The sequence below is a fragment of the Dermochelys coriacea genome, chromosome 14, assembly GCF_009764565.3.
Source record: "Dermochelys coriacea isolate rDerCor1 chromosome 14, rDerCor1.pri.v4, whole genome shotgun sequence".
Taxonomy (NCBI): Eukaryota; Metazoa; Chordata; order Testudines; family Dermochelyidae; genus Dermochelys; species Dermochelys coriacea.
The window spans coordinates 36,408,495-36,420,970 of NC_050081.1; the positions used below are offsets into that span (position 1 = coordinate 36,408,495).

General features: G+C 58.3%; 1 protein-coding gene and 1 pseudogene across 2 annotated transcripts; both read right to left on the bottom strand.

The window, feature by feature from the left end:
* The window catches only part of LOC119842653, a 1,040,433-nt pseudogene that overhangs the window by 462,710 nt on the left and 565,247 nt on the right, over positions 1-12,476 (bottom strand).
* GNL1 (G protein nucleolar 1 (putative)) lies at positions 1,754-12,104 on the bottom strand. Of its 2 annotated transcripts, none has more exons than XM_038372301.2 (12): positions 11,862-12,104; positions 9,442-9,610; positions 8,039-8,175; positions 7,531-7,682; positions 7,347-7,418; positions 6,488-6,686; positions 5,905-6,000; positions 5,143-5,340; positions 4,480-4,658; positions 4,059-4,221; positions 3,635-3,775; positions 1,754-2,208 (listed from the first exon to the last, which is right to left on the bottom strand). In XM_038372301.2, the coding sequence occupies exons 1-12, from the start codon at positions 11,932-11,934 to the stop codon at positions 1,901-1,903; spliced, it is 1,887 nt and encodes a 628-aa protein (XP_038228229.1). In that variant the 5' UTR covers positions 11,935-12,104; the 3' UTR covers positions 1,754-1,900. The 2 variants fall into 2 exon arrangements, with proteins under 2 accessions (XP_038228229.1, XP_038228228.1); XM_038372300.2 differs by having other exon boundaries at positions 6,488-6,710; positions 11,862-12,073.

Genomic DNA, 12,476 nt, shown 5'->3' on the forward strand with positions numbered 1-12,476 from the left:
ATTCCCCCATCCCTTCTTGTCCTAAATTGCCATGGTTCAGTGCTTAGTGGTAGTTAAATAGCTGCTGCCTTCCACCCCAGAAGTGGCTGCATCTCCGTGCTGGACGAGTGATCCCTGCACAGTGTTGCTATGCAAATGTCCTCCAGCTGCTCCACCCCAGAAGTGGCTGCATCTCAGCGCTGGATGAGCAGTATCTCTGTGCAGCGTCACTGTGTGGCTGTTATCCAGCTCCCAACTTGCATCTCAGGGCTGGATGAATGATGCCAATGCAACGTCATCCTGCAACTGTTTCCCCAGCTGCCCTGCCCCCCAAGTGGCTGCATCTCAGAACCGTTATGAGAAGAAACATGGTTCAAAACATTTGGCTGCCCCTCCACTCCCCCAACCTATGCATTCCTAGATTCAAGACCAGAAAGGATCACTGACTACCTAATCCAACTTCCCGTACAGCACAGGCCAAAGAAACTCCCTAAAATAATTCCTAGAGCAGAGCTTTTAGAAAAACACCCAGGCTTGATTTAAAAATATCAACTCCCAGCCATTGGATATTGTTAGGCCTTTCTCTGCTGGACTGACAAGCCCATTATTAAAATAGTTGTTCCCCATGCAGGGACTTAGAGACCGTGACCAAGCTCCCCCATAACCATCTCTTTGTTAAGCTACACCGACTGAGCTCCTTGGATCGATCACGACAAGGCCTGTTCTAATGACATGCAACTCAAGGACCAGAGAAGTAATTCGTGGGAGGCATTGAAGGCTGCCTTCTCTCCATAGGTTAAAGGTGAGGACAAAGCTAACAGACGAAGGAGCGATTCCTCTTCGGCTGGTGGGGACGACACAAGCTCCTCCCCAAATCGCAGACATCTGCGTTGATTTGCTGATTTAAAAAAAAAAACTGATGCAATTTATGAGTGCTTTGGATGCGGCCTTTGGGCCAAGGGTGACGGGAGATCCCTAAAAGAAGGGGGGTCAGGGACCAGGGCCCCACCCCCTTGTACCATCCCTTCCCCTCTGAGGCCCCGCCCCGACTCTTCCCCTTCTCCCTGAGGCACCCCCCCATCACTCGCACTTAGGGCCAGTAAGAAGTGGAGGGGTCACGGCCCCCCTTTCTGGTGCCCCTGCTTTGGGCTGCTGCCAGGGCAGCCACGTGCCCAAAACTCGGACACTTCCAATGGAGCATTTCAAACAAGGGACCGGGGGGGAGGGGTTCAGTCCCAGGTGACCAGTTTGCCCGAGGAGGGGAAAAGGGTTACAATGCTGCCCAAACAGAGCCCCAGCGATCAGTCTTCACTTCGACCTCTGGAGCAGATATTTCAGCAAAACCAGCACTTGCTTGAACTTGGGAGTGGCTCTCTGCTTCATGGTGCATGAGCAGTATGGGCAAAAATGTTGTGGCAGGGAGTTCCACAGGAAAATGGGGAGCAGGATGCTTCTGCAGCAAACCAAGGTTTGAAGACTAAAAGGAACTAGCCTTTTTTATAAACAAAAATGATCCAAAATGAACAGGCCTGAGCAGAGACCATTGCTCTGAGCCAGGGCAGGAAAGACCAGGCTGGGATATTGAGCTACATGGACTCATGGATCTGATCAGGGAAGGCAGGATACCAAGGCTAGGTGGGCCCATGGGTCTTATCTGAAGAAGCAGGATATTAGGCCCATTGGTGTGATGCAGGAGGGAGATGGAGATCCTGGGATAGATGCACCAATGGCTGGGGAGGGAGACCAGTGTCCCAGCCAATGATGGAAGCGGGTCTGGAAATAAACATCACCTTTATTCATATACAGAGGCTATAGAGCATGGAGAATGGGGGGGGGGTGGAGCTCAGCCAAGGCAGGGGGCGGAGCCTGTAGCCAGGTGCTCCTCCCCCCCCTTTCTCAATCTGTCCAGCAAGGGGAGCCACTAACATTCATCCTCCCCCAGCAAAGCAAACAAGTTCCGGCTTGAGAGTTTCCCCTTCAGCACCCTCCTGGGTGGGGCCTGGGCTGGGGTGCTGCTCCCTTCCGCACTGGAGGCAGCTGGCTCTTCCTCCTCCTCCTCCTCCTCCTCTTCCTCATCAGCATCACGGTCCTTCTCCTCATCCTCCTCCTCCCCAGAGCTGGAGATCTCCTCTTCCTCCTCCTCTTCCTCTGAACTGCGCCGGCTGTGCTTGCGGTGAGCCTCCTGCAGGGCGGCAATCTCTGCCGTCTCGGGATGGTGCTCCCACATGGCTGGGGGGACAGACAGATGGTCAGGGGTGAGCTGCGAGGGTACATCACCATGCGCTAACCACTAGACCCCACTCCCCTCCTGGAGCCAGGACTAGAACCCAGGAGTCCAGGCTCCCAGCCCTCCGGCTCTAACCACTAGACCTTACTCCCTGCCCAGAGCCAGCCCTAGAATCTAGGAGTCCTGACTCCCAGCCCCCCCACTCTAATCCATGAGACCCCCTCCCCCCCACCACACACAAACACACACACACACTCCTCTCCCATAGCTGGGGATAGAACCCAGGAGTCCAGGCTCCCAGCCCTCTGGCTCTAACCACTAGACCTTACTCCCTGCCCAGAGCCAGCCCTAGAATCCAGGAGTCCTGACTCCCAGCCCCCCCGCTCTAATCCATGAGGACCCCCCCCACACACACACTCCTCTCCCATAGCTGGGGATAGAACCCAGGAATCCTGGCACCCAGAACCCCCACTCTAACCACTAGACCCCACAACCATCTTCAAAAATTTTTTGATTTTTTTCAACCAGATTCAAATTAAAAAAAAAAAAAAGCAAATTATCAGAATTTCCTGCATTATAGTAATTCTGATTTTCACTCATCTCTTAGATTTTCTATATGTGTGCACACACACGCACCGTAACACACGAGTATGTGAACTGTAACATTTATACAGCACACTTCTGTGGTGAGCACGAAAAAAGCAGTCACTTAACTACTACTGATTATTATACATAAACTTAAAAGAGCAGAGACTTGTTAGCAATGAGTAAAAATCATTGCTCGCTAACTTCATTAACGAATTCTCAGGCCAACATCCTCTTGCCTGACCACCTGCATAACACAGGCCCTGGTTTAATCTGCATGAACGAGAGCAGCCCTTTTAAAAAACAAACAAACATCCAACGTTGATTTAAAAGCTGCCCATGACCCACCACAGCCCTTGGTAAACGGCCTCAATGGCCAATGCCCCTCACTGTTCAAAATGTACGTCTTTCCACCCTGAATCTGTCTGGCGTCAACTTCCAGCCCTTGGATCTTGCTCTAAAATAGCAACAATGTCAATAATCGCCGAGGTGGAGAGGGAAGGATTTTAGAATTACTAGTAGGTTGGATATCGGGATAAATGAGCCTTAAAAACTCATCCGCCTTTTGCTGAGAGGCTGAGATGAAAATTCTGTCATGAAGACGGTGCCGAGTCACTGGGATGAATTCCCAGCCATTCCTGGCCTTTCCCTGAGGAGGGCAAGCGAGGTAGAAAAATCACTAGCCCAACACGACTTGTCATTGGCTACTCCCCTTCCCGTGGCCATTACAGGCAACCTTCCATTCGATTGGTAGGATCTGGCCCTCCTGCCCAGACTTCCAGAGGGATGCTGGGTAAATACCCACAATGCCCTGGGAGGGCTGTCCCCTCCCCAGCCCAGTACCTTTCTGAGTGGAGTAGCCGGGAGGCCGCAGACAGAGGCAGAGGCGCCCGTCCACCGCCAGCCGCAGGATGCTGTTGGCAGCTCGGTACACGTCGTTACGAGCTGCTTTGGCCGTCTTGTAACCGCGTTTCTCAGCCCAGGCTGGGGAAAGAGGGCGAGATGGGGTCAGCATGGACTGTGAGGGGAGAGCGCCCCCTACTGACCCCCTCCCCGTGGTGTTCGCCGAAGCACAGTGCCCCCTAGCGCCGCACTGGGACCAGCACTGACTGCCAGGGGAGAGCGCCCCCTACTGAACCTCGTCCCGATTCCCTGTAGCACAGCGCCCCCTAGCCCCAGCACTGACTGCCAGGGGAGAGCGCCCCTTATTGAGCCGCTGTCCTGCTCCCTGCAGCACGGCGTCCCCTAGCGCTCAGACCCCATTCACCTTCACAGATGTCCCAGGCGCACCACCGGGTCTCGGGCTTGCCCTCCTCGGTATTGGGGTGGCGCAGCTTGAGCAGGGCTTGGATGGGGATGCGGCTGGCCAGGTACCCCACGGCGTTGTAGGGCTCCTGGATCTGGGAGATGGGGTAGATGCCACACAGGATCTGCAAGAAGCGACAAGAAGCAGCGCTCAGCTAGGGCAGGAAGACTGGGTGTAATGCCAGCATCCGCCAGCAGGGGGAAGATGTCTCACTGCCGCCATGACCAGGGATTTGGCATTCCCAGTATTACATACGGGGGAAACTGATGTACGGGTAGGGGAAGAGAATGGAACCCAGGAGCCCGGCTCCCAGCCCCCTCCTCCCCAGGCTCTAACCACTAAACTCTTCCCCCTCCCCCCCAAGCTGGCTGAAGGGCGGTACCTGGAGCTCCCTGTGCACCAGGGAGGGGAATATGAGGCCGGGGCAGTCGCAGAGGCGCACGGTGGGGGTCAGGAAGTAGGTCTGGAAGTACTTGGTGTGGCCGGGCGTCCGGGACACGCTCACCACCTTGTGCCCCACCAGCCCGTTCATCAGTGACGATTTGCCCACGTTGGGGAACCCTGGGGGAGGGGGCGGGGTCACAATGTGGATGGAGCCCCCCAAGGCCCCGCCCCCATTCAGAAAAAGCCACCCCCCACCAAGGTCCTCCCCAATTCTGATCCAGCTCCCCAACCCCCATTTTGTCCCCAATCCACCAGCCATCCGCCCTGCACGCCCCCTTCTCCCCATCCGCAAGACATCCTGTGTCTCCCCTTCATGCACTGCCCCCAACCAAGCACTCCCCTCCCCAACCCGCACCACCTCTTTTCTTCAAACCCTCTTCCACAGCAGCCACCCCCCAATTTTCCCAACTGCCTGGACACCATCCCCCCTCACATGCCCCCTCAAAACCCCATGGCAATCCCTTGTCCTCCACCCAGACACCCCTTCCCCTGCACCCATTATCCAGCCACTGTCCCGCAATCCTCAGCGGCCCAAAGGGGCCCCAAGCAGCAGATCAGGAGTATGACCCCCTTCCCCCCCTCCGGTGGGGGGTGCTCTCACCCACACAGCCCACAGTAAGAACGCCGTCCTTGTAGAGCTCCTGGGAAGGAACCCCAACATCCATGGCCACATCAGTCTGGTGTTCCACCAGCACGGCCGCCCCTTCATCGTCATCCTCCTCCTCGTCCGAGACCTCAGCGGGCAGGTGGGCGCTGGCCGCGTCCCGCGCAATCTTCTCCTTCCAGCTGCTCAGGTCCACTGAGGAGGGCAAAAGGGTCGAAAAGAGGCCAACCAATGACCCTGTAACACACACCCTAGGGCTGCGCAAGTGTGTGGGAAGCTAAGCAGGGTGTGCTCCACTCAAGGTGTGGATGGGAGATGGCCCCGGGGGTGGCAGGGGGCAGGCTCTCCCCTTGCAGTGAGTGCTGACCCCCTTATGGCACCAGGAGGAGCTGTAGAGCAGGGCAGGGGATAAGACAGTGATGACCCTAAGAGGGTGTTATAAATGGTCCAACCAATTCCAGGACTCATGGAGAGAACCCTGGTGTGCAAGCCAAATTCCAAGTCAACCCATTCCTTTTCTGCCTGCCTAAAATACCCCATGCAGTCCCCATCACCCAGGGGGGGGTTGCCATCCCTTCCTAAACAGCCAAGCTGGTCCCCAGCTGCCCCACCCCAGAGGTGGCTGCATCTCAGCGCCGGGTTAGCAATCCTTGCAACCCAGAAAGAGCTTCGGGACCCTGTGCAGGCGAACGGCACCCTGTAACAGAGCAATGGATTGGGGACCCCCCCAGGCTGAATGGGAAGCTGCGGGGTCCTCACCTTTCCCAGCAGTGATGGTCTCGCAAGCGTGGAGCAGCTGCTCTGGTCCCATGGCCGTGCTCCTGCCCTTCCTCCGTTTCCGCCGTTTCTTAAACACTGACGCACGAACAGGAAGAAGCCAGAGGTTTGACTAGGGGCCAGGACTCCTGGGTTCCATCCCTGGCTGAGGGAGGGGAGTGGGGTCTAGTGGTTAGAGCAGGGGGGGCAGGGAGGCAGGACTCCTGAGTTCTATCCCTGTCTCAGGGAGGGGAGTGGGGCTTAGTGGGGTAGAGAAATGGGGGGTGGAAGCCAGAACTCCTGGGTTCTATCCCCCATTTCCAGCTCAGTACTAAAAAGTTTTCCGGTGTCACATCCCAATACCCAGACACTAACTCATCTGCAGCCAGATTGAAGCCGGCACCTCCTACAGGGGGAAGGCGCAGAGTCCCATTCCCCAAACCCTGAGCCAGCCAGTCCCCCGCCCTGGGGCTGATCAGACCTGGCGCCCCCTAGCGAGGAAAGGCCCCGGGTCCCATTCCCTGAGGCAGCCACGCCCCCACTCTGGAGCCGAATCGGGGCCGGCGCCCATAAGCAGAGGTATTACCTGTGCTGGGATCCTGGCTTTGCTGGGGGTAGGAGGTGAAGCAGATGATGTGCACCTGGGGGAAGAGGGTCTGGAAGTAGTGCTTCCAGGCCACCACCAGCGCCGGCGGCGCCAGGTCGATCTTGTTCAGCACCAGGATCAGATTCTTCCTCATCTCTTTGGTCACAAAGTCGTACAGCGCAGGGGAGAAGTTAATGACCTGGTGGGGGGCAGACGGGGATGGCTGAGCCAAGGGAGTCTGCTTCAGTGGGTTAGAATGGGAGGGCTGGGAGTTAGGACCCCTGGGTTCTATCCCCAGCTCTGGGAGGGGAGTGGGGTCTAGTGGTTAGAGCAGAAGGGACTGGGAACCAGGACTCCTGGGTTCTGTGCCCATCTCTGGGAGGTTGTAGTGGTCAGCAATGGTCACCGCCCGATCCGTGCTGCCCCCTTCAATCCGATCACTTTCAGAAGCAGGGGTGGCAGCAACTTCGGGCCGGGACGACACCCGTTGAGGGTGGGAAGCAGAGATCACGCAGGGGCTTTACAGACGTGGGAAGGGGAGCAGTATCCTGGTTTGATACCCTGTAACACTGGGATGCAGGAAGGGACCCAATGACCCACAGGGTCATGTCCAGATGCCAAGAGAAGGGAGACCTCAGGTTCCCCCCACAATTTGTAAAGGACCCCCAAAAGCCCCTGGGGTAATTCCTCCAATCTCTTGTGTCCTGTGGGGGCCGCCTTGGGACAGGGCTCCTGAGCTACCCCCACAGCAGGACCCCAAGAACCCTGGTGGCTGGGAGTGAGGCTCTCCAACCCCCCCTCCCCACAAGCTGTCCCCGCCCCTCTGCCCTGGGATCCCAGGCAGAGAAGGGGTCCTTACCGGATGACGGACGTCTGTGATGAGCAGGATAATGTCTGACATCTCCAGCACCCGCCACAGCTGACGCCAGGTCTGCAAGGCAAGAGGAGAGGGGAAAGCCCCTGAGTCAGCCAGTCTCTTCATCCTGGGGCTGGATCAGACCCGGTGTCCCACAAAGGGGAAAGGCCCCATGTCCCCCGCTCACCTCCAGGTTATGCTCAAAGTAGCTGAGTTGGCTGGGCTGGTAGGTGCTGTAGATTCCCTCCAGATAGTCCCGGAAACACTTCTCCTCCCGCAGCAGCAGCTGCTCTTTGCTCATCTGGTAGCTCCAGGGGGGGCGCTTGGGGAAATCCAGCACTGGTGGGGGGGAAGAAGCAGACACACCGGGGGGTAGGGGGGAGGTCAGTATGGAGGGATCCCAATCTTGAGAAGTTGTGAAAGGGCCATCCAGCAACCCCAACGGATGGGAGCTGGCCCCCGGGAACCGAGATTCCATCCCCCATACATGGTCCTCAGCCATTATTCCCCACCTCCGCCGTGACCACACATCAGCCAGATCCAAGTTCCACACAAAGCAAGGCGTCAGCAGGAGGAGGGCAGCCTGGGGAACTCCCCATCACAGGATGTTTGCACAGACAGAGGCAGGAGACGAATTCAGGAGGGTCCTGGCCCCTCCGGGCGATGTCCCCTCCCCACTGCAGCCCCTTGCTCACCGGATCCGGATCTGTAGACATCCTGTATGTCCAGCTCCTTCTCACTTTCTGGGACAGGCTCCAGGATCTTTTCCTGAGCCACCTTCTTTCGCCGCTCCAGCTCCTCCCGGCTCTCGCGCTCAAAGTGAAGCCGGTACCTGGCAGCAGGGGGAAGTTGCAGAGCATCAGGCCAGCTGGGAGACCCAGGGGCAGAGATCCTAATTGTCCCAGTTCTCCTCCCCAAAGGGGGGTCCCAGCACTGCCCATCTGGGTCTCCCACCCGCATCCAGACCCAAGCCAACCCTGCTTAGCTTCAGATCTGATGAGAAGTGTCTCAGCCAGTTGGTCACACTGGCTTGATCTAATGCTAGCCAGAAGAGACTGGCGGGGTTGGGGGGGCGGAGAATGGCACATGGGGCCTTTCCTCTCTAGGGGACGCTGGCTCCCATCCCATCCCAGTGTAGGGGGACTGGTCGGCTCATGGGTCCTTTCCCATTTACGGGCACTGGTACCCGATGTGATCATTGCTGTCTGGGTGTAACGCTGTGGGGGTCTGAGCCCAGCCCCCCACAGGGCAGGCACCCTGTCCCCACCCCATACCCCAGCACCAACCAGCCCCCCACGCTGGCAGCCTCATCAGGGAAACTGAGGGCCGAACTGGCCATGGAGCACCAGCTCCCCCCTGCCCCCAGAGGCAGATCCCTGCAGAAGCAGGGCTGAGACGGATGAGCAGGGGCACTGTGTGTGCTGGGGGGAGCTCTCTCCGACCCAGTAGGGAGACCCCCCCCGACCCAGCCCCCTCTCCGCAGTGGATCTACCACAGCTGGACTCATCACATAGGGCCTCAAAGGCCATAGGGCCCTGGGTGGGCCATGGAGTTGAGCCCCCTTCAGTGCAGCAGGATCTGGGCCTTGAACACCAGGGTAAGCAGAAAGGCCGAGGTAAACCGCTCTCCCCCTCCACGAGAACCCCCCGTCCAGCAGCCAGGCTAGACCTGCCCAGGAGGGGGCAGACCTCAGAGCCAACCCCGGAGCGGCAGATTGGCCCAAATTCATCCCACTGCAGCTATCAACAGGGGTAACAGAGCAAGCAGGTGAGGGGGAGCCAGGACTCCTGGATTCTATCCCTAGCTCTGGGAGGGGAATGGGGACTAGTAGGTTGGAGGCCGGGAGGGGGCTGGGAGCCAGGACTCCTGGGTTCTATCTCTAGCTCTGAGAGGGCAGTGGGGTCCAGCGGGTTGAAGCAGGGTGGGCTGGAAGCCAGGACACCTGGGTTCTATCCCTCTGAAAAGGGAGCAGGATCTAGTGGTTAGAACAAAGGAGCTGGGAATCAAGACCCTTGGGTTCTACACCTGATTCTGCCACAAGCTCTGTGTGTGACCCAGCTCTGTGCCTCAGTTTCCCCCGATCACCGCCCCTCTTTACCTGTTGGGGTCATAGCTGCGCTCCCCCAGCCTGCGGACTGCTGGCTGCTGGTTGAGTTTCCGGACGTGCAGGGACAGAGACTCGCTGTCCGACGTGTCCGTCTGGTCCTCCCGCCGCTCATGGCTGCCACTCCGGCTGTTGGAGCTCGACCTCACGCCATCAGGCAGACCTGGGGCACAGAGAGGGCAGAGTCAGGGACCTTTTCCCACTAGGGGGCGCTGGCTGCGAGCCGGCCCATGGCCCAAGGCAGCGTCGTCCACAGATCAAGGCCCCAAGGTCAGACCCAGGCTCTGCAATGCAGCCCTGCAGGGCACGTAACGCTGTGTCAGGGCTGCTCAAAGCTGGGGACGCTTGCAAGGTGTCGCATTTCTGCGGCAACAGAGGTGGGGGCTGGATCCAGTCTCCCACCCACGAGAGACTCCATCCCCCTCAGAGACTGCAGAGGAGATGGCATCATTCCTCATGAAATGGGGGGGAGGGGGGAAGGATCTAGTGGGTTGGGGGGCGGGGGGGCTGGGAGCCAGGATTCCTGGGTTCTCGCCCCAGCTCTGTGAGGGGAGTGGGGAGGATGGGACTGGAAAGCAGGACACCTGGGTTCTATCCTAGTCTCTGCCACACCGTTACTCTGAACTGGAGTTGCGTGAAGGATTGCCACAGGCAGGAATTTCCGAGGTGCCCCAAGAGGATGTCAGCGGCAGAACTGAGGGTCAGCCAGCGGCTGAATGAAGGTGGTGGGGGGGGGGAAAGATTAGTGTGGCCAGGGTGGGGCCTCTTATCAGTGGCTCCCAGCCTGTTTGTGAGGCAGGGCCGAGGAATGCTGACTTGCAGCCTGCCTCAGCATCAACAGTCAGGACTCCCTAATGCAGGGCACCACCATCCACTCAGCCCTGGGTTAGAGGCAAGCCATTAACACAACCACACAGCATGGCGCAGCGTGGGGAGCCCCGTACTGCTCCCTGCAGCACAGCGCCCCCTAGTGCCATATTGGGGATCACCCTGACTGCAAAGGGAGGTTTCAGGGTAGCAGCCGTGTTAGTAAGCTGTAGCTCACGAAAGCTTATGCTCAAATAAATTTGTTAGTCTCTAAGGTGCCACAAGTCCTCCTTTTCTTTTTTGCAAAGGGAGAGCGCCCCCACCCAGCTCCCTGCGGCACAGCGCCCCCTAGCACTGTGCCCCCTAGCACTGTGCCCGACACTCAAGTAGCAACAGCAGCTGGAAATACCTTAGGCAACCACAGCTGCCCTTCTGAACAAATGCCCTGGCCACACTGATCCATGGCCCCACTTGTGAAGACCTCGGAAGGTGCCAGGGCTGGTGCCGCATGCCAGGGACATGCTCCTTGGCAAGGCACAGACGAGAGAGTCCTGCACATTGGTGCTCTCGACTGGCTGCCACCTGAATTCTGGGCAACAGGGCTTTAACACAGCTCATTTTCCAAGCCTCACAAAGCTTTTTGCCAGGGAATTGCCTTAGCTTATTGTCTAGGTGCCAAAAGTCCAACTGTGCATCTCAGTTTGGGGATATAGGGCCTTTCCCCTCTAGGGGGGCAACAGCTCCAATCCAGCCCCAGGGTAGGGGATTGGCTAGCTCAGGGGGGCAGGGACTAGGACATGGGGCCTTTCCCCTCTAGGGGGTGCCAGCTCTGATCCAGCCCCAGTTGCTACCCCTTTAACGTAGCTTATTCTCTATTGTAGAGCCCTCACTGAGTTTTTTGCCTAGCAATTTCCTTGTTTGCTGTCTTCGATGCTTTAAGAACAGGCACCAGGCTGCATGCGCTCTCTCTCCAGGGGGCTGAGTCCAGAGCCAGACTTATGCAGAGGAGCGGGTGAGACATGCCCAGGGCATGGCTTGCAGCTCCGGGATCGGCTACCCCCAGAGGCCAAGCTGAGCTGGGGTCTTCCTAGACCGGGGCCTGATTGCCACAGCGCAGCCCCAGGGGAGAGCACTCGATTGTTTTGCCCGGAGACAGGGCCTTCGGGCCCAGCGAGGTTGTCTAAGTTTCTACAGGGCCCTGGGACACGCCGAGGCCTCTCCCCCGCCTAACTCCCCCCAGGAAATCCCCCCACCGCCGCCCCGCGCCAGGGGCCCCCGGGCTTGGGTCAGCCCCCCGTTGTTGGGGTGGGGAGAGGGAAAGGTCAGTGCCCAGATGTTTTGGGGTGACAGTGGGGATCCCCCAACACTGGGGTGGAGAGATGTATTTTTTTGTAAGGATACAGTTTTGTTGGGAACAGGAGAGGGTGGGGAGAAGGAGTCAGTCTCCGAATATTGGGAAGGGGGTCGGTGCCCAGATGCTTGTGGAGGGAGGGGGAAGGTCAGTGCGCAGATGTTGGCGGGGGTGGGGGGGGCCGGTGCCCAGATGTTGGCGGGGGGGAGAGGAGGGGTCGGTGCCCAGATGCTGGTGGCCGTGGCCCCCACCTCACCCCGTTTCCGCTCCCTCTTGTCCTGCAGCTGCTTCTTCTTCTGCTTGGCGCTGAACGGCCTCTTGCGGGGCATGTCCCGGCCCGGCCGCCGTCCCGCAGCACCGGGAGGGAAGCGGGAAGAACCACTCTGCAGGCCCGAGGGGGAGGGGGGCGGAGCAAACCACTGTGACTGGAAGAAACCACTGAGAACCCAGGCGGGAGAAATCTGGGAGAAACCATGGCGGAAGGTGGGAATAAACCACTGAGAGCTGGGGGGGGGGGTGTCTGCCGGCAACTGGGAGAAACCACTGAGTGGGGGGAGAAGAAACCATAGAGAGAAATAGAGTGGGGAGGCAGAATAAACCATTAAAAGATGGGGGGAGGCAGAATGAGAAGGGGGAGGAACGATTAAGAATAGAATAGTCTGGGATAAACCACTTAGCTGGGGGGGACACCACAGTGGCGGGAGGCTGGGCTAAACCATTCAGGTCTGGGAGCAGTGAGATTCGGTTGTACCATTAGAGGGGAAACGCTGGACTCTACCATTTTTGTTAAAGGTGGGTGCAGTGGGCTGAATTATTTACAGGGCAGAGATGTGGCTGAACCATTCTGTTGCTGGGGGTGGGTGTGCTAGGA